We start from the raw sequence: 21,889 nt of genomic DNA, 5'->3' as shown, positions 1-21,889 counted from the left end.
AGTGTTTTTACCTGATACTATTCATGTCAAGGATTACTTTTTGGTACCTATTATCTAATGTTCCATAATTATTATTAATATGTGTTTATTAGATTTAATGTAGCCTACCTAACATCAAAAATAAGCATTTCTAATAAGTGACAAACCAAAATGTGAGAGGGGAGGAAATATGTGTTGAGAAGTAGGAGATATTTGAAAACTTACTGCAATTGGGCCATATTAAACCAGACAGTGAAAATATTTTTCTGTATTCAGTGCGTTACCACAGCTCCTGTCAGAGGGGTGGACTAAAGACTGCTTGTCAAGTGAACCAGTTATGTTGCATCAGTCCTCCCCTCGCCTGCCCTCTTGTGGTTAGAACCCTGAGTAAAGATTTATCAGGACAGAAGTCAAAGTAAGAAGTGTTTATTCGTTTGAAGCTGTAACCCTGCTCTGTGCGCGCACAACACCAGATGATATTTTGAAAATCTTCTGCAAGATACTGGACGGGAAACATATTCTAATTTACTCGGTTGCGGACAACAGCCAACAATGATTTGCATGGGAAGAGTGTCAACAATCTGATATCTCACCCTGACTTCCAGGATAGGACAAAGGCTGCATTTAGCAACACAGTGTTAATGCAGCCCCCAGCTGTGACTGAGAGTCTTGGGGACAGCAAGTGCAATTTGCCACACCACAGGGATCCTTTAATGTAACATATGCAAAACACTTAAACTCACTCCTACTCAACTGCTTCGAGCCACCTTGAGCTCATTCCCTACAACACACACACCCACACTTGTTTTCATTAAAACAGCTGTAAAGTGGTATTTCAGTCATTGACATCATTGCTGGAGATTTACAGCGACTGTCGCTTTCAGGTACAGTACACAATATTAAGCACATATCTGCTCAACTGGAAAACAAATGTAAGACATCTCATAGTACACATTGCATCATGGGTTATTGTTGTCTTTCCACATAAGTAAGATGTAGCTCTGAATTTTTAATGCATTAAAATTGGTACATTTATTTTTTTTAAAATCCCCTAAATGGCATTTTAAAATAACACAAAAGCCACCAACGACACTGTTACCCACACCGTAGCACTGTACTGTATGTTCATATTGGCGAATTGGGGGGGGGGGGGGGTTACGAGGATGCCTGAACGCCTCATGCGGCTCAGCCAATCGCAGCAACGTTTTCATCCACAACAGGAAACGGGGGAAGCGTCCTTGGAGATGTTGTTAGTGTTGTAACTTTCGCATTTTTCTCGCCTCTGCGTACACAATATGTCTGTGTCAAACAACTGACAGCTAATCTATACTGCCAGAGAGGCTAATGAGAAAACGTAAAGTTTGGAAGGTAAACCGCTTATCACGAACTAGCTGTTCTCATGAGGCTGAGCTAACTTTAAGTAGCTAGATGGCGCCCAGGTAGCTAACGTTGAAGTTAGCTGAGATGCTAGCTTAAGTAGCTTAGCTCACCCCTTTCATATCTGTCCCACGAATATACGATATTTTTTTATATCTATCGATTTGCTGGTGTGGCTTTACAGATGCACATTTCCTCAAAGGCTCAAGAATGTGCTTTATAATACGCCCTGGCTTTTGTTTGTCAAACAGTATAGCTAGATTCAAGAAGTTAATATGTTAATCTTAGCTGAAAATATGGCATGGTTAAATTGTAGTTCTCGCAGGAAGCAGGGCGTATTTTGCACAGCATAGTGAAGAGCTCAGGCTGCCGAGGGAGACGGGCAACCCTGTGTAACGTTAGTTGTGTGCCTCTGTGTTACATATAGTGTATCTTCCTTTCTTCTTACAGTCATCCGGGTTTGGCATTTACCCTGCGTCTCTGCAGTAACCATGACTGCAGCTGCTCTCATAGGAGACCAGCTGATCCTTGAAGAGGACTACGATGAGACATATATACCCTCTGAACAAGGTATACAGTGCTGAGGGTAATAACCTGTGCAAGAATATGACTGGCTCACTGTGCCTACGTTATCCCAAAATAAAAATGTTACAGCCACAGGTAAAATGAAATGAAATGTACTAGCAGCTCATTTGTGGCAAATGTGAAATCCTCAGCTTGATTGGTTTACACTGATATTGATGATAATAATAGTTCCTTCTTGATACCAGCTTTATGGAAACCCTGCAGTAGCTTTATGTACACTATTTATTCAATATCAATATAGTGGGTTTTTATCCCATCCCAAACTCTTTCATCATACAGCTTGATTATGTTTTGTTGTGGGGCTGCCTCTCTTTGCCGTACTGAGCTGTGAAACCCACTAGATGCTGTATAATGTACTACTTTTACATTTCAGCCCGTCTCATATCACTCACTTTCTCTCATCAGAGATCCAAGAGTACGCGAGAGAGATTGGCATTGATCCCGACAGTGAGCCGGAGCTCCTGTGGCTGGCCAGGGAAGGCATCGTTGCCCCTCTGCCTCCCGAGTGGAAGCCTTGGTAAGTAAGGCTTCCACTACTAACTGCAGCTAATCAAGGGTGAAGGTCTGTTCTTGACACTTAAAATAGGTGGAGGTGCATAGCCAACTTCTCTTAACAACATCTCCGAGGAGAAGTCAGCTGCAGTGAAATTGTCTAAATAATGCCTTACATGACAACACACTGCTAACGCAGCAATATCAGGCGGATCATGGATAAAATCAAGGCCCAATCCACACTATAGCATTTTTGTTTCAAAACGGAGAACCTTTGCTACCTTTGCACTTCCCGTCCAGACTTAAAACGGTAAAAACAAAGACCTAAAACGGAGAAGTTTGAAAAAAACTGCCGACCACGTTTTTCGTTTTGAAACTCCGGAGGGCGTTCAGAGGACTTCAGAAACGATGATGCAGACGCTCACGTTTGGCTCTCTGATTGGGTATCAGAAGTCATGCAAAGTAGAAACAGGATGCTTCAGAGTTTTTGACAGGGTATTTTTCTTAAAATATTTTGTACCGTGCAAATATTTATACTTATCTGCCGACACTTATACTGTGCCTGGCGCTGTTTACTAGTGATGGGCAAAGCGAGGTTTTATGAAACACTGAAACGTTTGAAGCAATTGTTCTGGAATTGTGTCGAGGCTTCGAAACACTCCGACACCCGTCTCCACGGTGACATCTACTGGTCACTTTTGATATCGACACATCTTGGTAGGGGTTTCATTGAAACAATGATTGACTAGCGTTTTCAATTCTAAACGTCTTATCAATACACGACCAAGACGATTTCGGAGAAATCACCATACAACAAATAAACAAATGCCTTCAGATTGTCAGAGACAGCAGATGGGGATTGCAATAAAATCTTTTTAATAAAACACATCTGTGTGTTGTTTAATAAGTAATCACTCATTTAGCTGACGCTTTTCTCAAAAGCAAATCACAATTGCTGTGTCAGAGGGCGCACCTTGAGAGCAACTAGGGGTTAAGTGTCTTGTTCAGGGACACATGTATCACATTGGGAATCTCTCACACTAAAGGCATTTGTCTTAACCACTACCCTATCCATTTTCACAATCGAAATACTTTATTGATCTACGAGGGTGAATTCTTTGTTGCTGATACTCGCAAGTTATAGTGAGTAGAGAATATAATAAAGTATACAAATCTAAGAACATAGTAATAAATGTGGATATCTACAGTATTACACAGTAGCTTATTAACAGAGGTGTAATGATAATTAGCAGATAAGATATAGGCCCTAGTGTAATAATAATTATTAGTAAGTGCTGGCAGTGATGAGGTGTAATGTCTCACATTTGTTATATGTCAAGAATTTTATTCAGAAATATTCAGCTGTGGCTGAGTCTGGGTTTTTTTTCATAATTGACATCCCCAGCCTTGGAATAATTTGGTGACATGGAGCATTTGTTGCTGGCAAAAAGTATGTTTTGGCCTACAGGTGCGAATATACTACAGCACGTTGCTCCAATAAATCAAAGGATTGTGGGTCCTTGGAAGAAATCTGTCAAATGAGATAGAGGCTGATGTGCGGTTTGTTCCAAACACTGTGAATCAAGCGTAGAAGCGGCAGGTGTGCCACCTGTTGAAACGCACTGAAGCCTGGCTTCACTATGGTCACGTGACATTGACGTTTTGAACCACGCTTTGAAGCAGTGTTTCGAAACATCTGTGCTTCGGTATCTTGACACAGCGTCGACAAGTCAGTATCGAGCGTCCCATCCCTACCGTTTACTTTGCGACGACTCCCGGTCTGTTTTCCAGCGCCACAGTCCCTTGTTACATTCAGTAACTGTCCCAGCTCCTTATTGGACAATGCAAAAAAAAATTGGTCTGATTGTTCTTTTACATTACTTTATTCTTTTACCAAATCTTCTGTAACTACGGAATACACCATCTGCTTCACGTTTACACCGGCACACGCATGTGAATGGCCACTACATGTGCGTTTTCACTCGTTTTAATGTAGCCAGAGATCAACTATAAAATGCTGGTGTGGATGGAGATCATATTCGTTTTAATTCTCTGTTCCTAAACTAAAACGAAATAGTGTGGATGGGGCCCAAAGGTATAGTAGGGGTTTGTTTAAGATTAATAGCATCTAAACCTACCTTTTTTGCTATAATTTAAGCCACTATTGGGTTTATTCCATGGTTTCAACTTTTGTCCTCTGTGTGTTCCTTTGGACTCAGAGGCTGAATTATTGAGAAAAAAAATAAAGTAATCATTTGTGGGATATAGGTTTTGTATATTTCAGCTTTAATCTGATGCTTTGAGAAAATGCAACTAATAATAAAGTAGATTTTATACTTGTAAAGACGCATCTCTCCATTCACCCATCCACCCATCATCTCTTCCTCCCTTTCCTGGGCCTTTTTGGAGGTGCTGAAGTGACCCCCCTCCTTTCCCCCCTCCTCCTCCCCCGCAGTCAGGATGTAACGGGGGACATCTACTATTTCAACTTCTCCTCGGGCCAGTCAACCTGGGATCACCCCTGCGACGAGCACTACCGCAGCCTGGTGGCCCAGGAACGTGAGCGCGCCCAGCTCACTGCTGCTGCAGGAGGCACAGGGGCAAAGAAGGACAAAGACAAGAAGAAGAAGAAAGAAAAGAAGGAGAAGAAAGAGAAGAAGAAAAAAGAGCCACTCAAGACTCCTGGAGTGAGTGTTTATTGTGTTTGTCCTTACCATTGATCGCTTTCTTATTTTGACTGCAATCCCTCCTCTGAACACAGAGTTTCTTTGGACGCTTGTTTTTCCCCTACAGCCTCCGCCATACTCCTAGTTGGTGATGAAGCTGGCGTTGGTTGCCTACTCCATCGCTATGGTTGCTACAACTGGCTTTATTGACATGATTGCCCACAATACGATGTTGCAAAAGTAAATCAAAACAAACAAATATAACAAATAAAAAATAAACATTAAACAGTTCTCAGTAATAAATATTCTCTTCAGTTACTATAGTAATGGCAGATCATGGGTTTTCTATTTACATGACTCTGGGTTTCTACCCCCTTCAGCTCTAGCAGAGCAGACATGCAGCTCAATGGTGTTTAATTAATACATCAAAATGGTACGCAGGACTAAAGGAAGGTGAGGCAGGCATGGGTCAAAAAAAGGAAAGCAGTCCATACAGGCAAACAAATCCAGAAGGGAGTAAAAAAACTATGTGGCTTCAAACACTAACGAAATGGCAGGGCCGCTTGACAACATTGTACAAAGACGAATGGCAATGACACAAAGAAATACACAAGTGAGAGAAGGAGAACTACACACAGGGCAGACAATCAAACAGGCTGGAAAACACACAAAGGTAAAGTAAACTAAAATTACACAAGACACGTGAGGAAGGACACAGTGGGGATTCTAATTTTAGCAATTTATTTAAGCGTTTCTGATGTTGATGGAAATTCCAGGTCTTGGTGGTTACTCTCTGACAGTGCCTCTCATCCTACAGGCACTGAGTTCAGCCTTGGGACCACTAGCATCCCCGCTGGGCAGCCTGGCTCCTCTGAGAGGTCTAGATGCCCCAGGCCCCGGCCCACTCCCTGGTTCTGCTCCCGCTCTCCGGCGTTCCCTTGGCAGCTCTGGGGGACTGGAGCCCCTAAAAACCCCCCTTGGGGTAAGATCCTAGTGCTGTATGAAGGACCATGTGATACGATTTTGAATTTGTAGCCTCTTCCAAACCCTTACAGTATACCGCATGCTGTGATTAATGTCTTCCTTTGTCAGGGCCCTCGGAGCAGTGGAGCATCTAGTGTTTTGGGCAGTAGGCAGGAGGAGAGGGTGTCTCTCTCTCTGCCTGGCTTTGATGATGATGATGGTGACAATGAGAAAATCTCAGAAAACGAGGTACGGTACAAGATGAATATAAGATGATGAAAGTAGTTGTTGAAAGTAGTAGTAGTTATTTAGCTGCCTATGGCTGTGAAATGCATAATTTAGGTCCCAACAAACAAGACGTTGTCACTTTTTCAGCCGAGTCCCCGTTGTTCAGATCGATTATTGAAGAACCTTCATCTGGACCTGGATGCCCTTGGAGGAGGCTTACAGTATGAGGTAGACAGAATAAAAACATCTCATAAGAGGAAAAAAACATATATATATATATATATATATATATATGTTTTCTTAATGTTAAGAGAGATGCTCTACATGTACATAGGGTAAGGGTTGGGGACAGGCAAGTAGTGGTTATGGTTAAGGTAAGTCTCTAGGATAAGAAAGTGATGGAAACATGACTGTGTGTGTGCTCTAGGACAGTGAAGCCAGTGGTGGAGCTCCAGCTGAGGAGAGGACAGAGCCAGAGTTGCAGGACTTGGCCCTGTCTGGAGACCACAGCCCTGAACCACCATCCCAACAGGTACAAACACACACACACACACACACAACATCATCCACTTTTGCAGTGGCTCCCAGCTGTGTTTTTGTTTTTCTTGCTTGCTCTGCCATTTCTGTGTTCGCTATGTAACACCTGTGCACCATACTCTTTGAGCTATCTGCTAACATTTCTTGATAATGCACAAGTTGACAGGAACTTTAGAAGCACAACCCTGGCCTCCGAGGTATATTCACAATCATGGAGGTTGTATTCTATCTTTGAGTATGTTGTGTTGTAAATGGATCCCAAGTGCAGCCTTTGATAACTTTGAATTGTATTTTCAGTATTTGTTTAATCAATTCATGAAAAGAACATAATAATGTGGGATACAGATGCTAAGATATTTTAAGTTTGGGGCAGTCCTAATTGTTGAAATATTCCTACACATTCTCAGTGTATCACTACCATAGTGGACTTTTCTTCTTGTCTCATGTAACTCTGATTCTAAACCATCTGTTATTCCTTTTCTCTCTCTCGTGTGACCTCTTTGACCTTTACACCTCTCACCTTTGCACCGTGACCCGGGATGTGTTCTCGTAGCTGCTGTGCTGCTGGGACCTGTCCTATGGGCACGGCTGTTACTGTGTCTTCCTCTTTGTCCTGCTGTCTTCCTACTGTCGCTGTTACTGCTTTGCTGTCTGAAACTATGTATCAGGAGCATGTGTCATCACCCTCAAAACAATGAATACTGCAGTTTCCACTCGGATTTATGCATTTACCCCCATTGGGATACTCAGACAGTAACTCCCCACCACTGCCATTAGATTCTGAGAAGCCAGTCCTAAATTATGAATATCACACATGTTTTACATACATACATATTAATTAAAGATGTAATGTCTTTATTTTCCAATGATTTAGCAGAACTAATGTGCATAGAGTCAGTTATTTCTTTTACACGTTATGGCTTTTTTGGAGGAGAAACGCTAAAACAGGGAAATCATCAAACAAAGCGTCTCCTGTGTGCGTCCCTGTGTTTGAGTGTGCGAGAGACCCAGAACAAGAAAATGTGTATATTGTTTTATGTGTACGTGCATGTTTGCTTAATTTAAATGTGTAATTTTGTCCCTGAAAAATGCACGATCTGTCGGTTTTGCATGCGGTTGTGTCAAGATCATCGCCCCCCACCTTCTTTCAGCGGGGGGTCACAATTTTTGTTGCCTCCTTCCCTCACCTGCCGTCCTCCGTCCTTTTTCTCCCTTGTGTCTCTGCACGCCTTCCTTTGTGCCTCTGTTTGGGACGGATGGACTGGTCTTCCTATTCCCCTCCACAAAGGACTCTTTGAGGGGCCGCCACTTCCACCTGTCCTCGCTGGTGGGCAGCAGAAAGCATGTCAGTGTGAAGAGCGCCAGTCCCATCAGCCCTGAACCTGAAGAGGAGGTAGCAGAGGAGTTAAATGAGGTGGTAGAGGAGGAGCAGGGGGGAGTGTTGGAACACAAGGATGTTCAGAGAGAGAAGGGAGAGGATGAAGGAGGAGTGGAAGCAGAAGAGGAAGGGACGGAGGAGAAGGGTGAGGTGGGAAGTGACCAGGAGGGAGGAGAGCTGGAAGATGAAGATGTTCAGGGAGAGAAGGGAGGGGATGAAGGAGGAGTGGAAGCAGAAGAGGTAAGGACGGAGGAGAAGGGTGAGGTGGGAAATGAGCAGGATGGAGGAGAGCTGGAAGAAGAGGATCTTCAGGGAGAGAAGGGAGGGGATGAAGGAGGAGAGGAAGCAGAAGAGGGAAGGACGGAGGAGAAGGGTGAGGTGGGAAATGAGCAGGATGGAGGAGAGCTGGAAGAAGAGGATCTTCAGGGAGAGAAGGGAGGGGATGAAGGAGGAGAGGAAGCAGAAGAGGGAGTGATGGAGGAGAACGCAGAGATGGGAAATGAGCAGGAAGAGGGAGAGGCACAGGGTGAGGAAGCAGATGAGACAAAAAGCAAAGAAGAGGGGGTGAGATGGAGGAAGAGCAGGGAGGAATTAAAGGGTTGATAGAAAGCAAGAAAGAAGAGGAGGAGGTAGAGAGCGACGAGGTAGAGGAGGAATGCTGTACAGGTGATGATGAAGAGAAAGATGAAGGGGGTGGTGGAGTGTCAGAAAACATGGAACATGTTGAGAAGCAGGAGAGCACTGAAAGAGAGGAAAATGGCAGTGATGAGGAAGTAGAAAGCAGCCAGCAGGATGAGACCAAAGACAGAGAAGAGAAAGTGGAGAGTGATGAGGCTGCGGAGAGTTTAATGGAGGAGAAAGAAGAGGTGAACGAGAAGGCGCAAGTAGAAGAGGGGAAACAGGACTTTGAGGAAGGTAGCGAGGAAGTTGTGGAGAAATGCTTCCAAAGTGATCAAGATGAAGGGAGCGAGGAGGAAGACAAAAATGACAAAGAAAGAGATGAGCTTGAGAGAAGCATAGACGACGATGAAGAAGAAGAAGAGCAGAATGAGAGTGACGAAGAGGAGGTAGAGATAAATATCGAAAGAGAGCAAGAGAAGGAACAAGCAGAGGAGGAGGAGGAGGAAGAGGAGGGTGAGAGCGAGGAGGCTTTGGAGAGATGCTCCCTGAGCCAAAGGAGACTGACAGAGAGTGATGAGGAAGTGTTAGAGAGATGTGTACAGAGCGAAGGAGGAGAAACGGAGGAATCAGATGCCCAGAACCCCCGAACTGCATCAGACAGTGAGGAGGAACTCGTCGAGGTTTTTGAGACTGGGGCCAAGCTAGGCAAGAGGACGATGCTGCGTGACCTTAAAATGCTTGACCAAAAGAGAAACACTCTTGAAAAGAGGAAGAATGTGACAAAAAATGTCCCCTTCCTGCAGAGGTAGGGTTTGGTGTTGCCTCTGTGCTTGCTCACCCACCTCCGTTCACTACCCGACCCCACCCTGGTCCTGCTTGATCTCTGCAAGCAGGTGCAAGTAGCTCCCAGAATTCAACTCCAGTGCCTTAGGGGCTGTCTGTGTGATTCCCAGCCTGGATGTCATTACTCTCGCACTGGAATATCAGTCGGTCAAAGGACCACTTGAGTCCATTTGAGCCCCTGAGGACTGGATTGGATAGTTTTGATCCCTTTGCCCCTGTGAAGGCTTTTGGTAGTATATCTGCTTTTAGATTGGCGGTTGATTTTGAGCTATTTGACCAAAAACAGGACTCCCGTCTCCTGCCATCGCATCCCCCATTTTCAGAGTCTGCTTGCTTGACTGTGTGATTTTACAGTATGGCTGCCAGCTCTCCGGCCTTGGTTGTGTTTGCATGCACGCTCTGCTTTTGCCCTCAGCATGCTTCGATGTTTAGTGTTGCTTGTGCAATTTTGTTTGTTAACCCATGAAGACTGTTTGACCGAGTGTGTGTGTGTGTGTGTGTTATTGCAGGAGTCGGAGGGCAGTAAGAACATTGAGGAGAGTTCTTCCTCCATAGATGTCAAGGTACTGTGCAGTGTGACACCCATCCATTGCCATTCATTCATTCAACTATTTATTGTCAGCCAGTTTTGTAATGGTTCTGACTTTGTATCCAAAAGCTGTCGGAGAAGGTTCTGGACGTCAACGACCTTTCCGGCACTGTCAGCCCACTAAAGAAAGATGACAAAGAGGGAACAAAAGAAGAAGAGGAGAATGAGGACGGGGCAAAGACAAAGAAGGCAGAGGCTGCCAAGAGGTTGGTTGTTTTGTTTTGGCTAGTTTCTCTATTTTATAACCTTGGTGTTGGTATAAACCTTTCTCCCTCTTCAGACATTTGCAGGCTGCTGGCAAAGACAAACCTCCAGCTCCGAAAGTTGACCGACTCGTCCTTCACCAGTCCAGCCCTTCTCCCTCCCTCTCCAGCCCGTCCCACTCAGAGCAAGGTGCCAGACTCCAACTAAAAACCGAAGATCTCGGCATGTTGCTGGGGCTACAGAGGCCAGAAACCTCCAGAGGCCGGCTGGTCCGCACTGCCAACACCCATCTCGAAGATGCTGAATCCCCTTTAAAAAACCAAGAGAGCTCTCTGGAAGATGAGCCAAGCTGGAGAATCCGAAAAGACGGAGAGAAGAAAGAGAGTGAGAGAGAAGAGCGGGAAGAGAGGAAGAGGGCAGAGAGAGAAGAACGGAGTCTGAGAGAGAGGAAGGAGGAGATGGAAATGGAGAGGAGGAAGGCTGATCGAGAGGTGGAGGAGGAGAGGGAGCGTCTGGTGAAGGAGAAGGAGAAGAGAATGCGTCTCCTGCGGGAGGAGCTGAGGAGAGAAGAGGAGGAGGAGGAGAGGAAGCTGAAGGAGGAGAGCGAGGAAAGACTGAGGTAGGCACGGAGAGGGTAACACAATTATCAGAAGTCCTTTAAACTCAAACGTAACACCTACAGTTTACTAAAACATACTTTCAGAACCACTCCATAATTCATAAATGCATGTGTGCGTGCGTCTCCCCAGGGCTCTGCGGCAGCGTCTCCTGACGAAAGGAGAGAGGAAGAGGCCAGGCTGAACGAGGAGTCTGATAGGACGCTGGAGGAACTCAAAGAGTCTGCCCAGGGGGAGAGGGAGAGGAAGCAAAACAAACTCAGGTCAGACACATAAACACATAAAACAAAGGTGCTCTAGAGCAGTAGTTCAAAAATTGAGGCAAAATCTGCAATATAGATCTTCCACATCACAGTCTGATCACAAAGTCTGATCACATTGGGTGGCCTTATTATATATTGAATATCTATATATAGAATATGAACTTTGCCAATCAACTGAACTTAAATCGCTTTGCAGTTAATCACCTATAATGTCCAAAAACAACATTGACGTGTGTGTCCTCGTGCTCAGGGAGGAGAGTGAAATCATGCTGAAGGAGTTACGCATCACTCTCGAGGAAGAACGAGTAGCGGAGCGCGACAGACTGGAGGCCCAGAAGAGGCAGGACATCGAACGTGTGAAAGCCGAGTTGGAAGAGGAGCTGCAAGCCGAGAAGAGGAGACTCCACGGAGAGAGGGAGGAGAAGCTGAATTCTCTGAAACAGGAGGTGACTGTGGATGATGCCGGCCTGCTTGTGTCCAGCTCTTTTGTTGATTTCAATTTGATTTAATCATCAAATCACTGTGTTAATATTATGATAGGTAGGGAAAGGTCAGCCTGAGGCAGGTTTTGTGGGTGGCTACATGTTGTGTTACACAGGTTTTAGGCACCCCCTCCAGTCAAGCTCCAGTTTTAGTTTCCTGTCAGTCTTCTGATGATTATTATGTTGCTATCACGTGTTTTAACATATTTGCCTTAAGTACACACTTTCAAAGTAAACAGTTGGTGCTGATGTGTAGTGGACAGCAACATGTTTTTAAAGAAATACACTTACAGGATTTAAAATTTAGACTGTTAATGTTTAAATATATCAGATTTTGTGTTAATGTGCCACATATATTTATGTAAACAGCTGGAAAATACAAAAGAACCAAGAGTTTGTGTGTGTTCTAGTTTGATGACGCAGTGGCTTTGGTCTCGAGGGGCACAGCATAATGATCTCTCTGTATGTGTGTCTGCCCCTGTGTTTGCACTGTTTTATCTGTATAAAGGCCAAAGTCACAGAGAGGAGGAAGGAGCTCATAAGTCCACGACCTGAACACCAACTGGCAGAGTACCACCGAGAGGTTAGAGGACACACACACACACACACACACACACACATAGATTCTGTACAGAATGAAGTTGTCACCACCATCATCATCATCATCATCATCATCATGTGTATTTGTTTCTGAATGTGAGTTAAGGCTTTAAATACATTTTCACTGGAATGTAACTTGGGCTGTAAACCGTCTTCACGTTCGCTGTCTAGCTGGCTGATGTTCTTCAGGAAGTGCGGGAGGAAGTGCAGCGCGATCACGAGAGGAAGCTGGACCAGCTGAAGGAGGACCACAGGAGGGAGATGAACAACATCAGAGAGAAATACCTGGACGAGGTCAGAGAGCGTTTACATTTCACATTTAGCAGATGCATGCCCTTGTTCTGAACTGCTTGCAATAATGGAACCAGCAGAATATATTTAGATGAGTGTGTTATATTTTTGTTTCCAGCAGAAATCACAACTTGTCATCGTTACCCTTGGGTTTTAAACAGATTTAACAAACAAGATATAATGTTAATCTCATTAATGAGGTTTAGAGGTAGATTTTCTTAGCTGTTTCTCCCTGTTTCTAGTGTTTCTGGTAAGCTTAGCCAACCGGCTGCATCTTCATATTTACTGTGTTACTGTTACTGATATTGGAGAATCATTATCCTCCTGTCCTGAGTGTAAAGAAATATCTATGAAATTAGTTTAAGAAGTTGAGCTGCATTCCCGGTTTCAGTTTTTCAGTTTGCAGTATTTTGCAATAGAATGGCAATCATAAAATGTCGTGTTTGTGTGTTTCAGGAGACTGCACAGAGGGAGCGCTTGCTTTCTACTCTGCAGGAGGACAGAGAGCGTCTCCAGGCCTCGCATGCCGTCCAACTGGAGAAACTCCGCTTTCAGCTCGACACACAGATACAAAAGACACAGCTGACACACTCCCGCAAGGTGGGACCAGACAGAGACAAACATTAACTAACGACACACTTCTGAAACTGTGTGGTGCCATTACACATTAAAAGTCTAAAGCCTATGGCTCATCATAGGTCCTCATTTAATCTGGTAGCACTGTTTGTTTGGTTTTTAAATGGAGGGTTTTAATGTAAAACATGTCTCCAGTATGTGCACTGAAACCATATTTTGCTCACCAAATTGAGGTATAGTGAAGGGAAGCCTTTTCTAAAATATTAAACACTTAATCCCAGAGAAATAATCTCTCATTTCTTCTATTAGGAGTCAGAACTGCAGGATCTCGCAGATCAGATAGAGCTGAGAGCCAAAGAGCTGAAGAGCCAGGAGGCCATACTCCAGACCAAGGTCTTCTATACTGTTCTGTATGTACTATTAATCGCATTACACTAACATGAACGACGTGGACTAATGGTTTCTGTCTCTTATTAGGCAGCAGATCTGAAGAGGAGGAGGAAGAAACTTGGGGAGGAAGAGGACGAAGTGGACAGACAGTTAGAGGTGGGGCAGCCCGCTTTTTTCGTCATGAAAAGAGAGATTATATTCAACTTTCTGATGAACAATCAACCCCCTACCTGTGTGTGTGTGTGTGTGTGTCCAGGTTTTACCCCGGCTGATCCAGGAGAGGGATCAGCTAAAGGAGGAGTTGGAGAGGATGAGAGAGGAGAAGCATCAAGCCAGAGAACTAATCCAGAGAGCGAGGGAGGAGAGGAGTGAGGCCAAGGAGGAGGGGGAAAGGCTGAGAGAGGAGAGAGACGAAGCCAGGGAAGAGAGCAGGAGAGCCAAGGAGGGCAAGGAACGACTGGAGAGCAAGGTGGCGCTGCTGCAGGAGAGATGCGACCGTCTCAGTTGCAGAATCAGGTACTGTTTCCTACACAGGACATTCACTCAGCCTATGCTTTCACTTCCAGCTTCACCCAATAGAATTACTGATGATTATGGTCTGACTTCTTGTCCAATCAGTGAGCTGGAACAAGGCGAAGAAGTGAGTGCCTCCCCCAGACCAGAAACTAAACAGGAGAAAAAGAGGACAGTGAAAGCAGAGGTGACGGCCCCCTCCAGTGACAGGAAAGACTTACCGCTACATGTAGAAGACCTGGATGACCCCCCACTCTCCCCTGTACCTGACAGCCACAGCAGCATGGATGAGTAAGGAGATAGAAACAGAGTTATAAAAGCACATTTTTGTATTTGCATTAGTCTGAGAATTAGAAAGCTGTCAGTCACTTACTGGAGTTATTTTTTAATGGGTTACTGAAAGCTGGGAGGGGGGCAGCTTTGGAGAAGTCCCTGTCACCTCAGGTCCAGTACTGCTGAAGGTTTGCTGGTGAAGATAGGGCGTTGGTGTCAGAGGAACAGAGGCTGCGGGAAAGAGGCGATTTGTCACACTTTTATTTAAGGACGTTTCTTGCATCCATGATTTAATTTCAGCCAGGTAGCAGGGTGTGACGACAAATGATGTTACCAAGGGGGGAGCGTGTAGAGAATGTATTCGTGTAATTTTAGCGTATAGACTGTTGATAGCAGGCTTACCATTGCTGGCTTGCAAAAATATAAGAAGCCCTCATCCTGGCACCCATGTGTCCAGGTTCCGACGCTACATCTCCTCACATGGCGCATCCATCCAAAAAACCAAAGTCTTTCTGGAGAAGGAGAGCAGTCGGCTGATGGAGAGGCAGGCAGCTCTGTGGGCGGCTCAGACAAGCTCCTCCCAGGTCCCCAGCCTTGAAGGAGGGGTGACCGAGGAGATGATCAGAAACATCCAGGAGGTAGGGAGGAGTGTGACCCACCCCCTGCAGAATAATAATTGGTGCGATGACTGGTGGGATGGGGTTGATTTTAAAATGTTAAGTGCTGCCTACCTTCCCTCGTTCTGTCAGGAGGCCAGAAATGTGGTGGAGCTGCAGCGGGCGGTTCAGAGAGGAAACACTCTCCTGCGGAGGAAAGAGGAGCAGCTGCAGCAGCTAGAGAGCTCTATAGCTGAAGAGGTCAGGAGAAAACAGCAGCAGTCTGTATCTGCAGTCTTACAGTAGTGATACTTCACGTTGGTTAAGTGCTTTTATATTTCCAGTGCAAAGGTACGCAGAACCTTTAGTCATAGCTGAAGAAATCAAAGTGGAGGTGAAAAGTAATGCTTTTAACAAAGCTATAAACAAAAATTATACAATATCAAAATATATTGTGTAACAAATCTAAACTACTTTAAACCTCATTTCTATGCAGAATAGGCATTTGAATTTATTCATTTTTATTAAAAATTGTGCATCTTTCTGTGCACTTTACCCAGATTTTTTACGATTTAATCAACAGGTTAAACTCTGCATACAGGCAAATTGTAATTATATATTAACTGCTGTTTGTCTTTCTCTGTTTAGCCGCTGTTTGAGGATCTGTCCCGGCTGGCAAGAGAAAGGAAGGTGACCTTTGATGTGACTGAGTCTGACCTCAGCAGCACTGCGGAGCCACCAGATGGGACAGGTCACACATATTAATAGTTTTACCAAAGAATGTGACATACACTCTGTTATTATTGCTATATTGCTCAGATTTTGTAAACTCTTCTCAGATTATTATGTTTTTCCAGCCACACTGAAGTTGTGTTTCTCTCCATGTCTTTCTCACTGGTTCGTCAGGGGGTCATCCCACTGTCCCAGACAAAGTCCAGGAGCTAGCAGAGTCCCTGCAGCAGATCTCAGGCCAGCTTAACACCGTCCTGAGTGCGTTGGGTTCACTGGCCCAGAGGCAGAGCACCGAAGCCTATGCAGCCTTCAATCTGCCTCACTCCAGCCAAGCTCCCACCTCCGCCACCTCCACCTCTGCCCCAGTCATGCCCCAGATGCACACCCTGGGTCCCAGCTCCTCAGCCCCACCTCCCCCAGTGAGGCTCTCAGAGCCATCCTGGAACTGGGCACCCCAAGGCACCTCCGCAGCCACTCCTTTCTTCAGTACCCCATCAGCAATGGGCTGAGGCCTCTGAGGACCTCATCAACAGCCGATGGAGCCAGATATTCCCCAGTATGCTAACAGATGCATCATAGAATGTGTTAATCACCAATAATGAGATTTGCTAAAAGGGGGGTCTTATCAGTTTCTATCGTTGTCATCAGTCCTGAAGTGTTGTTCTGTTCTCCAGGAGCAGCTATGGACCCAATCGCCACCAGCACCATGAGGACAAGCTCAGCTTACTCATCATACAGTACTGCTAGGTAACCTGCGATACGCCTTTAACCATGCTGTTATTACAGATTACATGAACATCCTTGCCATCTTAAATTAAATGTACTAAACAATGATCCTAAAACTGTGCGTTTCTGTGTGTACCTTAGTGAACATGGTCGCAGCCTGCGGTCCATGCAGAAGTCAGTGGAGGTAGACGGCCAGAGGCTGCAGGGGCTGATCGACGGCAACAAGAGGTGGCTGGAGATGCGCAAGAAAGACACCAGCATGTATCCTTCTATCACACATACACATACTCATCCACTCACTCTTAACACATTCCACATCATCTACCATCTCCATCTCAACATAAGTAGAGCACTCGAGATTTCAATTCTTTCTGGCTGGGAAAGTAAAAAGCTTTCAGTTTTTATACTTTGATTATTATTTGATTGATTATTTTCAGTTATATTTTGGACTTGTCTGATGACCACATTATTGCCACCTGTTGTCTAAATCACACCATTACTTGTCAGACAGTTTTCTAAATCAGCGTTGTGCCTGTTGTCGTCTTTAACTCTGCCTCCCAGACCTCTGTTCACTCGCTACCAGGCTCCTCCAACAAAGAGCAACCTGGTCCAGCTGGGCCTGGACGATAACAACCAGATCAGAGTCTATCATTACTGAGGACATGACGCACAGTTCAGTCTTGCTGTATCGTGACTGAGTCAGAGGACTTTGCATTATTAATGACCGTGTTGTGACGTTTACACACAGGGCCTCATGTGAGAGTCCTGCGCCCTTCTTTGATTCATACTTTTTTCAAGCCTTCAGTGCAAAGGTTTTCAGGGAAAGTCCGACCTCCTCTGCTGTGATTGGAGGAAGAGATGACTGCACAGGACATGGCAGTTCAGGGTTCATTGAGGCCTGAGGACTTTCCTCCTCCAACATAAGATATAACTGTGAGCAACAGGAGACTTATTTCAAGCACTTCAAGGTCAAGTTTACAGACTAGAGCTCTGTGCCAGACTTGGGCCACACTGTTTTTTTTAAATGGTCAAGTTTACTTGGATGGGAAAGGGCTGCTTCATACAGATAATCACAGAGAAGTATCCAAAGGTTTAAATATTGTAATTACTTTTTTTCTTTTACTGAAAACTTCCCAGACATGTGACTTGAATCCATTTGCTGCTGCAGGCAGGGCGTAACACGGTGCTTTACAGCTGCACATAGGTCAAGCTTTATTTCATGACAGGTTACATGTGTATTTATGCCACTGGCTGTGTAAGTGACTTGTGTGTGAACTGTGTTTTTACATAATTCAGTTTGGTTTTGCTTTGAGTGAGTAGAGTGAGAATCACTGATTTTGTAAAAGTGAAGTCAATCCACTTATTTTACATCACTTTTCCTTATTCCACAGCAGTTGGCAGCGAGCTGTTGATTAGTGTGTGAACTTTTAACATGTGCAAGCAAAGAGGAATAAAAGTGTGCGTAGGGTTTGTAAATAAACACTGTATTTTTCTATAAAATATTTTAATAAATATAATTTTATAAATATTCATGTTATACCGTGTGTACTGATCTTTTTACAGTATCTCACAAAAGTGAGTACACCCCTCACATTTTTGTAAATATTTGATATCTTGTACTCACTTTTGTTGCCAGCGGTTTAGACAATAATGGCTGTGATGTTATTTTGAGGGGAAAGCAATAATTGTTATACAAGCTTTACATTGTAGCAAAGTATTTCTTTAGTGTTGTCACATGAAATGATATAATCAAATATTTACAAAAATATTACATGCGTACAATTATCCACATCCTGATTGTCATTCTGTATTTGTTCACACAGAACAACCTGCAGGTGCAGAAATTGGCTACAAAAATAGTTATTTGAAAATGAGACCTTTTTATTCAGTAACCGCTCATTGCATGTTTGACATTAAAATCAGTTTTTGTACAGTACAAAAAAAAAATCCTTTCGCATTCAGACTTGAGGGCAGTCAGTAATACAATCATTATTCTCCTATGAGAAGGACGGTTAGAAGATCTGACCAATCAGAGCACAGTATGCGATTTACATGATTAGAACGTTAAAGGCCACTGACAGACTTGACAGAATTCATGTTCTCACAATACACGCATGCGCACGCACACACACGCACACGCGCGCACACACACACACACACACACCACACACACACACACACACCACACACAACACACACACACACACACACACACACACACACACACACACACACACACACACACACACACAGATTTCAAAATGCAGTGTTGACTTGCAGGTGAAATATAATGTCGACAGTATAAAATAAGTTAATTTTTATAGCAAGTGTGTACACTGTCTTCATCAGCAGTAAGTAAACATTGATTACAACAGTTATATCGATGGTGGCAGCGAGAAGACAAAACACTTCAGCGTCACTCGACGTCGACCCAGCTCTTAACTGGCACATTTGTGTCCATACAGGTGGAGGGAGGGGCTACTGCCCTTTCCTGACTGGCTTGACTGGCTGTGAGAGGCGCCCACTGTACAGCCTGGGGGAAAACGCGCTACTGGATGTGCTTTTTTTTAGGACATGACAGACGCAAATGAAGAGAGACCAGGGCGATAAGGCAGAGAGGGCCAGATGAGCTCATCACAGAAGATCTGACATCTAGAAGACGAAGATCTTGTCTCTCTGGACGGTGTCAAGGTCGTCGTCCATGGTCAGGAGGACCTAGGGGGGGAACAGGAGAGGTGAGGGGTTTGTACACAGAGCTTCCTGTTCTGCGGATTCCAATTTTTAACTATCTTTTAAGTTTTGTATTTAAATGTCATATATTGAGCTCATATTTACTAAAATACACAAACGTGATCATACCAGGAAGGATCCAAACATGGCGATGGAGGAGAGAAAGTGCCAAATGTCGTGGTCGTCAAAGAATGAAAGCAAGATGCAGTCCCTGTTGTGCTCACGAGATTCTGCTGGAGTTTTCTGTCAGGAAAGAGAAACACACACACATTAAACTTATGTCACATTATGTAGGTATGGCGTCATTTGAGAAATAGTCCATGTGTGCTCTCACGCCAAAAATTTAAGTCAACTAGGTGTGTAAGGCTAATGCTCTTTCTGTGTGACTAAGTATAGGGGTGCGAGTTACTGACCTGCCAGGTGCTAAGGCCCTGGAAAAAGAAATACAGCGCAAAACCCCACACCACGGCTGTGAACAGAATACACACTAACGCCAGACACTGGATTCTCTCACCGCTCCGCAGCTACAACACACAAACACACAGGGTAAAACAGCTTTAAATGTCCCATAGATTTCTACTTTAAAAACATGGATATACACACAAACGCACACCTTCATAATGATGTAAAAGGCAAAGTAGAGCAGCAGGTTGCAGATGGCGATGGCCAAAAGGTAGGAGGCAAAGTCGTTAGGTCTCTCTATGAGGCCGTAGGCAGCTCTGTAGAGAAGGAGTAGGGAGAGGCATGTAGGTGATGTCATCATTTAGTCTTGGTGCTGTGAATTTACATTTTTAATGTCTCTACTTAGCACCAAGTAAAAGCAGAAAACACACTGTGTTTACTTACAGAGACCAGTTGACTATGTTCCCCATTACGAGCAGAACCATACGGTCCTGTCAGACAGACAGAAGGGGAAGATGACGATCAATGCAGGACACAGAGATGGCTTTGACATTGAATATTCAAGCACTGGATACACATAGAAGCATAATAAATGACACAATCTTATCCTGAACTAACTAACTGACACACCTCGATGTTCTTTACACAATATTGATCAGGGGTCAGAGGTCATGTCGTGTTTTGGACCCAGATGAAACACCGTGTTTCACACTAACAGCATATATGACAACGACACTATTATGGCAATGTTCTGCTTGTAACCTGATTAAAAATAGCCCATCAATATGAACAATAACAAACTTGGACTTCTGTTTCTTTCAAATAAACATGTTGATGCAGACGTTTCTGCTCATTACTCACTATGTACATGGGTCCGCTGCACTGTCTGATGCAGTCTGTGTAGATGATGTACACCATCCTGCGTAGGACCCCGGAGTCTGACACAAATATACAGACGGATGTTAGCTGCAGTCGAACACTAGTACAAAGTGTGAGGATCAAATCCACAGAGCCCACACAGCAAATATCAAGGTGGCACTTAAAAATTAACCTATATTATAGTTAAATTGTGTTGCTACACATTTAATCAGGAAGATTTCCATGAAGCACTACTGTTACGCTACGCATTAAAACTGATAAGCTAAACAGAGCTAGTGTAAAGCATGGTGTTACCACTGACTTAAATATTCAATTGTCTCTAAAATGATCATGCACGATGTCTATTAACAGATGTGTGCACTTGGTTGAAAACAACAGAAGGGAAACGATTACATAAAAGGAAACCACAACAGAGTCAAATGGACCGCCACTAATATCGAACCATTATGATTCCAGGGGCTTAAAACAGGAGATTTCATGTTTCTTGCTGTGATCTTACCCAGCCTCCATCGGCCCATGTAGTACAGCTGTGTGCTCAGGAGGAGAGTGGCCAGAATGTGGATCACTGAGAAAACGATCCAGAAGACGGTGTTTCCTTTCCCAAATACCTGCAAACAGACCCGTCACAAACACGAAGAAACGTCTATGTGTTTCTGCGTGTGTTAAACGTCACCCGGGTCTTGTCCATCAGGTGGTGTATACTGTATGTGTGTGTGTACGCACCACTCCCAGCACAGAAAAGAAGATGACGGCAGCCAGGCAGGCGTAGGCAGTGTAAGCACTCGCGTTGATGTCTGGGTGTCTCTTCTGATACAACTTCAACACACACAGTCCAGCAATCATGTACATGAAGGAGGTGTCTGCAGAGAAAGACAGCAACATCACAACAGACACATCTACCTTTAATTATCTAAAACAGAGGTTTTCAAAGTGGGAGACAGGAGTTTCGGGGGAGACTCAGAGAATGGAAGTAAAAAAATGTTACATTAGTTATCATTTTGTTAAAGAGAGTTCAGAGATCCAGTAGTTTGGGGGAATTTTACCGTTTTTTCCCCACTTTCCCAGAGTCAGAAAGTAATAAATGCTTTAGGATGGACCTTTTTATGTATTGGCTGTAGTCTGAAGTATGTCAAAAAGAAATGTTTGGCTGCCTTGGCTTAAATGTTGAGTGTCTATTGGATAAAATAACATAATCATGATTCATTAATCTGATGATTCATTATATTGTATATCATCTCAAAGACACAACATCAACCTAGTGATCTGCTACAAGAACCGTCAAGATGGATACATGAAGTCCTAGGGGAACACAAGCGGCCTTACCAAACTGGAAGTTGGTGTAGTTGGGACAGACGTG

General features: G+C 44.2%; 2 protein-coding genes across 2 annotated transcripts; one reads left to right on the top strand and one right to left on the bottom strand.

The window, feature by feature from the left end:
• Positions 1-1,188: 1,188 nt before the first annotated feature.
• On the top strand, positions 1,189-18,058 carry LOC119911176 (centrosomal protein of 164 kDa-like). Its single transcript, XM_038729981.1, is given in 32 exon segments — positions 1,189-1,347; positions 1,807-1,926; positions 2,347-2,458; positions 4,889-5,120; positions 5,917-6,081; positions 6,192-6,311; positions 6,438-6,518; positions 6,718-6,822; positions 8,116-8,355; positions 8,404-8,731; positions 8,767-9,631; positions 10,016-10,232; positions 10,328-10,464; positions 10,539-11,081; positions 11,212-11,231; positions 11,234-11,342; positions 11,593-11,788; positions 12,333-12,407; positions 12,596-12,718; positions 13,172-13,315; positions 13,601-13,684; positions 13,769-13,837; positions 13,938-14,197; positions 14,300-14,485; positions 14,925-15,105; positions 15,217-15,324; positions 15,712-15,814; positions 15,970-16,300; positions 16,302-16,351; positions 16,470-16,542; positions 16,663-16,782; positions 17,083-18,058. Coding segments are annotated over 31 exon segments (5,553 nt in total). The 5' UTR covers positions 1,189-1,347; positions 1,807-1,847; the 3' UTR covers positions 17,180-18,058.
• Positions 18,059-18,380: 322 nt separating this feature from the next.
• On the bottom strand, positions 18,381-21,883 carry LOC119911179 (SID1 transmembrane family member 2-like; the record flags this gene model as incomplete). The annotated part of the gene is made up of 9 exons (XM_038729984.1): positions 18,381-19,236; positions 19,381-19,494; positions 19,665-19,775; positions 19,865-19,970; positions 20,098-20,144; positions 20,515-20,591; positions 21,032-21,140; positions 21,256-21,392; positions 21,856-21,883. Coding segments are annotated over 9 exons (792 nt in total), but the record flags the coding sequence as incomplete, so codon positions are not given.
• Positions 21,884-21,889: the final 6 nt, after the last annotated feature.

This window comes from Micropterus salmoides, unplaced genomic scaffold (assembly GCF_014851395.1).
Source record: "Micropterus salmoides isolate LMB-PRFRI ecotype aquatic unplaced genomic scaffold, ASM1485139v1 Ms_hic_scaffold_1938, whole genome shotgun sequence".
Taxonomy (NCBI): Eukaryota; Metazoa; Chordata; class Actinopteri; order Centrarchiformes; family Centrarchidae; genus Micropterus; species Micropterus salmoides.
Note: the sequence above shows the minus strand (reverse complement) of the source record. Positions and strands in the feature narration are given on the sequence as shown.